General features: G+C 59.5%; 1 protein-coding gene across 1 annotated transcript; it reads left to right on the top strand.

The window, feature by feature from the left end:
* Positions 1 to 1,411: 1,411 nt before the first annotated feature.
* BESB_030950 (putative protein kinase) lies at positions 1,412 to 5,121 on the top strand (the record flags this gene model as incomplete). Its single annotated transcript, XM_029361763.1, has 7 exons — positions 1,412 to 1,541; positions 2,052 to 2,333; positions 2,595 to 2,753; positions 3,225 to 3,361; positions 3,734 to 3,853; positions 4,243 to 4,431; positions 5,023 to 5,121. The coding sequence occupies 7 exons, from the start codon at positions 1,412 to 1,414 to the stop codon at positions 5,119 to 5,121; spliced, it is 1,116 nt and encodes a 371-aa protein (XP_029215230.1).
* Positions 5,122 to 6,953: the final 1,832 nt, after the last annotated feature.

The following is a 6,953-nucleotide window of genomic DNA, read 5'->3' as shown; positions in this document are numbered from 1 at the left end:
GCTCGCGCCCCTGCCGATCTGCTTTTTTCCTCCCTGCATGTCAGTCCGCCTCCTCTGCTTTCATCTGGGTGACATGCCGTGCGGTACTCTGTTTCAGTCGTTTTCTGTGTGGTTCTGGCGCCTCTAGCTCGGAGCAGGCGGGAAGACAGCGATAGCTGCCCTCGCGTAGCCTCGCTGGACCCACGGGGCGGAAACACGGAGACAAAACATTTTTCGTTTCATCACTACTCCGTCTCACTCCTGCAACAAAGAGCAGGAGCACTTTTTCCGTGTCCGTCCCTTTTCCGGCGTCCTTCGTACCCGATCTCGGCACGTACGCGGTGAAAAGCTAGCCCTCTTCTTTTCTCTCGCATGCTCCCACGGCGAGTCAGCTTCAGCTTGCGGCTGCACACGACGCGAGTTTCTTGGCACTTCACGCTTCTCTAGCTTCTCTTCTCTCCCGTTGCCTGTAATGCTCCCTTGCATGCGCGTCGGGCGCCGCTCATGATGGTTTTCTGCTGGCTTATGACTGCTTTCCAATGTGTGGCGCTCACACACCTCGCCGCTGTCAGCTGTCCCGCGTCGATTGCCAGCGTCTGCCTCTCCTTCCGCCCGACTCACCGAGTGCTTTTTCCGCCTCGCGCGGAAGCTCGCCCCTCTCCGTCAATCTTTGCGCTGCCGCGTATCCCAAACGCTCTGTACCGTCTCTCTGTGTCTCAGCTTCCCTTCGTGCGTCTGTGACGCGGTTGGATCCGCGTTGCCTGTCTGCAGCGTACCCCTCCCTGTGCAGGCAAGCGGACCAGTGTTGACTCTGCGATGTCTGCAGCTGTTCCTCACGTTCTGTCGCTCACGACGTCTTGCACTTTCTGTCGTCTCCGCACAACCTCCACTCACAGTTCCCTCGGGGCGCCTGCAGGTTGACGCGTGGCGCAGAGGTGTCTGTACCGTGGCCAGGAGTCCCGAGCTGAGACTTTACCCAGCCCTCCCTTCACCGTGGGCAAAGCAGCTTGTCGCGGACGCTGCCTTTCCTCTGCTCCCTCTGCCTCCGCTTCCCTTCTGTCTCCTCCAGCAGCCAGCCGGATCCCGCGCGCTCCTTCTCAGCTCGGCGCACCGGGCGTCGCCAGTAGAGACGTCGCTTTTTTTCCGCCGACTTGCTTCTTGCGCGACTCTCTCGCCTGGCTGCCCTGCCTCTCTACACCGCTCGGCAGGCTGCGCAGCTGTGTGTCTTTTGAGTGAACTCCTATCCGTTTCCCCGCTCTATGTGCTTCTCCCGGACGCCCACACTCGGGCACGCCTCTTGTCTGTGAAGGCGACACAAGCCTCTGTCGAGTGGCGGGCTAGGGCGCTGCGAAGCCGGAAGGCGCGGGGTGGAAGTCTGAGTCGCAGGAAAGAAGTCTGCCGGGCTAGAGTCAACGAAGAGCCATGCAGAACAATGAACGCCGCGTTGGAGAGACAGGCCACTGAGTGCGGCGTCCGCACTGTGCCTGTAGAGAGAAAGTTCATCGACGAAAAGGGCCTCCGCCACATCAACAACTACGTCGTTGGCCGCCGACTCGGATCAGGTGCGTGTGCAGAGTCCCACCCTCGACTTTCTCTGCGTCTGCGCGCTCCCGTTTCTCGCCTTCGCCGCCGTTGCGTTGCCGCTCCACCCCCGCACGACGTTGCCGCCCCGTAGCGAGAGGCTCTGCCTGCATGCGACAATGGACACTTGCATCCTTCTCCTGCCTGGCGTTCGGGAACTCACCCGCCTCGCGGCGTCTTCCAAATACTCCGCAGATATAGCTTCCCACAACACCTAGTCCCCTCTTCGCGCATATCCAAGGCGTTTACATATATATATCTACATCTTTACTAGTTGTTTGTAGCTATGCGGCTCTGTATGCTAGTGGTCAGTTCTCGTGTGAGGCGCTGCGTCCTCCGCGGTACGTGTCTCTTCGCGCAGTCGACCGACCCTTTGGAGGCGCGGGCGCGCGGACGGGTTTGCCCCAAAGCCCGCGCCTCGAAGAGTCTGTTTGTAAGGGTCAGTCTGCATTGAGCGGGGTGTGTGTGTGGCGTCTGCGGTGTGTTCACAGGTCACTTTTCCAGCCTGAAGCAGTACGATCTCGTGGACCCCGGGACGGGAGCAGTCGCTGGCCAGTTCGCCTGCAAGCGCTACCGAAAGGCGGTGCTGGCGCGGAAGAAGCAGTTTCGCAAAGATCCGGAGACGGGCAGGCCGCAGATCTACAGCAAGCTGCAGGAAGTGCTCGAGGAAATCAAAGTCCTCGCCATGCTCAACCACCCGCACTGCCTGCACCTGCGCGAGGTCCTCTCCACCTCCCGCTACGACGACAGCGAGGACGGCAAACTCTACATCAGTGAGCCGCGCGTCCAGGAGACTCGAGAGGGACTCGCCTTCAGGAGTACTGAGGCTTGGTTTGTAACGCGTGCTTCTGCATCTTCATTCGTGCATGTCCTGCAGACCTCCCCCGCGCCCCCTCTGCGACCGCACGCGAGGTCCTTGACCTCGAAGCCCGCTGTGAGACCTCGTGCGGCTTGGCATCTTTTCGCTGCATACACCTACGGGGCACGTTCTCGCCGTTCAACCTACTTGTGTTTTTTTTTTGCCTGTGCGACAGTCACCAACCTGCAAGCTTGTGGCGCCGTCATGAGCCTGGAGGACGCCCAAAACGAAGACGACGAGGAGACGTTTGTACCCGCTCTCCCGCACAAATCGACGATCCCCGAGGCTGTCTGCCGATGCATCATCCGCGACGCCGCCAAGGGCCTTCTCTACAGTAGGTTTCCTCGCTCACGCTCCCCGGTGTGCCTCGTCACGTTGCAAGTCGATGGAGTTGCGACCGGGGTACTGCCTGCCTCTGTGCCTGTTCGTATGCCGCGACCCTCCGCGCCTCTCTCTGCGCATCTTTGCACGATGCTTACACGCCAGAGGGTCTCGCTCACTTTGAAAGATACAGCGCCCTGTATCTGCTGTCGCAGCACATCGGTGGGGCGTGTGAGATGTTGCATTGATCCAGTCTTCAATTGAGGCTAGGGTCGCTTCGCCTGCTCCCTCGCAGCTAGCCCCTATTCCTTTTTGCTGTCCCTTCCTCGTGCTTCGCCGCGCACGACGATGGGCGTCCTTCGGAGTCCTCTTCGGAGTCGTCGTCGGGCTCCATTCAAGCCCCGTGTCTCTGACTCGGCGTCACTCAAAGACCAGCCCCAGCTGCATACGGCGCACGCGGATCGATTGCCGTGTTTTGTTTCAGTGCATGAGGAGTTGAACGCCGCTCATCGCGACGTCAAGCCCGACAATCTGCTTATGGGTGAAGACGGGACCGTTCAGCTCGGCGACATGGGGACAGCGGAGTTCATGGATGCGCGAGGCCGCGTTCGCCACACCAAGGTACTCCTCGCCCTCCCACAAGCCAGAGCGAGCATTCAAGCACTGACGATTGTGCCTGCTTTTCACTTTTTTCTCACTAGTGGCTCCCTGCGCGCGAACAGACCTGGCGGCTGCCGCGCGGGTCCTACAGCGGCCTCGCCTTGCGCCGCAGATCTGCCTATCCTGCGCGCGAGTCGCGTCCACGGCTGGGGAGCTTCAGGCGCGAGAATTTACGCATGCGTGGCTTTGACGCCTGCCGTCACCCCCAATACCCCCCCCCCCGACCCCGGGCGCCGGTCTGCCCTCCGTCTCCCCGTGAGAGGAAAGCTCTTTCGTTGAGCGCGCGTGTGCTTATACCTACTCTCGCGCCTTGGGTCTGTGTTTGTTTTTCAGGGCACGTATATGTTCATGGCGCCCGAGTCGATGCGCGTTTCCGGTGCCGACGACGAAGCGCCCTACACGGGTCACAGCGGCCGCGCGGCGGACGTCTGGGCTCTAGGCATCTCACTCTACGTGAGAACCCGAAACAGCAGATCTTTCTCCGCGCGGCTGTCGCACCACGATCCTGCGCGCGCCGCCGAATAGGAGCGTTACCGGCCGGCGTGGCGGGCCGCCTGCCCCCACACATGTGGAACTGCAGCAAGCCCGCCATACAGGAGTGGATTCCGAGGCACATGTAGAAACCAGGCGGGCGGATATAGGTGCTCCAACACTCCTCCTACGCGTCTGGCTATCTGCGTGCGAGAGGCGTAGTTTGATATCCAGTACCGTTACACACAACTCGTCTGCGGATATGCGCACACGCGCGGTAAGCTGCGGGGGCCTCTGCGCGGAAATGCGCGGCCAATCAAGGAAACCATAAACCCTGACCGGAGCGCCGACGTGTGTCTGCTGCGTGGAAGGTGATGCTTTTCGGGCGAACGCCGTTCAAAGCGACCGCATGCATGGAGACGCTCTTTGAACAGTTGGAGCGGGGCCACGTGGAGATTCCGCCGGGCGAAGAGTCCGCCGTGTCTGAGCAAGGCAAGGAAGTTCTGGGGGCCCTCCTTCAAGCCGAAGTGAAGGACCGAATCACGCTTCCCCAGCTTTTGGTAAGGCCCCTTTCGCAAATAACCATGCGCACGTGAAAATATATGGACATATCTAGGTATATATATAAAAGTGTATCTAAGTATATTGAAAGATGTGCATGCGCATCTGGTCCTGGAGGTCGCTGCAACTGTGCCTACGCCTCTCCAGCGTAGCTTTGCGCCTGCACAAGGCGATCGCTGTTTATCCTTGCTGCGTGGCGGCTGTGGGCATGTAAACACTGTAATGGCGCCGCTGTGGAATCGCGTATGTCGTGGGTCGTCTCGAGTTGTGTATGTGCCTCTCCCTGGCTAAAAGTGTTTGCGTCACCGCCCTCACTGCGGGTGGCAGCCCACAGCGAGCTAGCAGCGGCTGTTTTATCAGAACTGACTGAGGGCTGGTCACCGCGGCCAGGCACATGCCGTTTTTACGGTTTAGGGTTTAGGGTTTCAGCGGTTCCTCAGGTTCAGCTCTGAGCGCGTGCGGAAGAGGCGACGCGGAGAAGGCCAATCAGGAGCTCTAGGGTTCACGCGGGCGGGCATCGCCAATCGCATGCGCTTGGTGCTCTGCTGGAGATAAGCTGCTCGCACGCGGTCTGCGATTGCTTTTTGTAGGAACATCCTTGGATCAAGGAGGCGGATAGTCGCGAGGCCGCCGCGTATGCGAAGCGCGTCTTAGACGCGCAGAGCGCCGCAGCATCGGCGCCTGCGTGAGGCTGCGCGGGCCGACGGATAGGGAGGGGGGGGGGGGGGGGGGGGGGAATGCGGCGTGTCGGTCATCCACCTGCTTATGGGCCTCGCGCTTTGGCCTCTCTCTTGCTCGCGCTGGGGACACTGTGTGTGAGATTGTTCGCAGCTTTTCGTTGGGCAGAGAGAGAAGAATGCAGATGCCTGAGGTTTCGGCGTCTGTCCGATATTTGCTGGCACCACCCGAGACTCCGCAGACTTCGTGTATCATTCCGTTTCAATGCGCTTTTCTCACTGGAGCTTCAGGGGGCGTTCAATGATCGCGAAACGCCCCCCAAACGCAGCGTGGCGGCGGTAGTTCCGCATGCAGGGTGTGAAGCTTGCGCCGTCGTCGGCTCACTGTTTTTTTCTATCGGGAAGCGTTCCTTCTTCGCCGATTTCTGTTTTACCCCAGTGTTGCTGTTCCGCGAAGACGCGCTTCTTTTTCCCGGCTCGAAAGTAGTGCGCTGCGCGCCTCTCGCCTCAGTGCCGCGCCTGGATGAGAGCTTGGCATGCGGGCAAAACTTGTGATCATTCACTCCGACCACCATTCGAAAACACAGGTCGTTGTTCATTGAGATGGATCCGAACGAACGCGAAAACGGCCAGAGCGTAACGCAGCAAAGGGGGTGGCGGGGCAAGCGGCTCGCAGGCGATCTCCGCCGCTTCTCACATGGCTTTAAGTTTGACGGACACAAAGCACAACACAGCGTCGCCTCCGAGACGTGTGTCTCGGCCGACTGCGGCTCAGGCAGGGTGCGTACGGACGGCGAAGCAAATCCTCAACTCGGGTGCCGCGATACGCGTAGTCTTTATTCCCGTTGCCCACGAAGTCGCTGCGAGAGCGGGGACAGGGAACCCGACACTGAGGCTGCGGGCGCCGAAGAAGGACTTTCGTCGTCTTTTGCCTTCGTGCCCTGTCGCTCGTCCAGTGCGACACGGGCAGGAGAGCCGTTTCCACTCCGGGTGCGATGAATTGGTGCTGTCGAATTGTTTCCATACACGCCATAGAAGCATATGGACATGCTGACATGGGATCCTGAGTATGACAGCAGCGACCACATCCGCTCGTGTACGAATGCACGCAGCCCTGAATTACGGGGCTATACGCTGCCGCAGATTCTTCAGCCCACGCGTAGTGACGAGGAAGGGCCATAGACACTGCACTCAGAATTGCATGAGGCAGGCGCATACAATCGAGGAGTGCACTCGACTGCCGAGCGGCTAACTCTCACTTTGCGTGTGGAAGCTCGCCAGAAGGCAAAGGACCAGAAGACGTCTAAAATGTCGTCGATTCCTTGTTCCTTCACGTGTACTGTTTAGAGATGCTTCCGCACCAGGTGGATGACGTGAAACAGTAGGATTCGAGGAAGCAGGTTTGCTGTTGCTCACGCTAAGCCTTGCTGTCGCACATTTGCAGCTCCCTCTGCTTGCCGTATGCTCAGGGCGCTTCACGTCGTCCTGCGCTCAGTGAGGACACGATGTTCGTCAACGCTCGCCGTTCACACCGGAGAAAGGATACATTTCGTCCTCCTTTTCTGATCGTCGTTGCGCATCGGCGACGTTCCGGGACCCGTGCAACAGCACTCGAGGCTGCCGCTGACCGTCTGCCTCCGGGGGGAGAGTACGTCGCGGCACGTTCTCAGTTCCAGTTCCTCACCTATAGAGATATATGGATATTGAGATAATTATATACATTTCCAGTAACTGTCCAAGCCGAGTAGTTGCGTGTCCGCGCAGTCCCCTTCTACGAAGCAGCTTCTCTTGTTCTTGCGCTGCGCACAACTCGGTCAACAACAGTCCGATCCGTGTATTCCGTA

The sequence above is a fragment of the Besnoitia besnoiti genome, chromosome XIII (assembly GCF_002563875.1).
Source record: "Besnoitia besnoiti strain Bb-Ger1 chromosome XIII, whole genome shotgun sequence".
Taxonomy (NCBI): domain Eukaryota; phylum Apicomplexa; class Conoidasida; order Eucoccidiorida; family Sarcocystidae; genus Besnoitia; species Besnoitia besnoiti.
The sequence above is the reverse complement of the archived record's forward strand: the minus strand, read 5'-3'. Positions and strand labels throughout refer to the sequence as shown.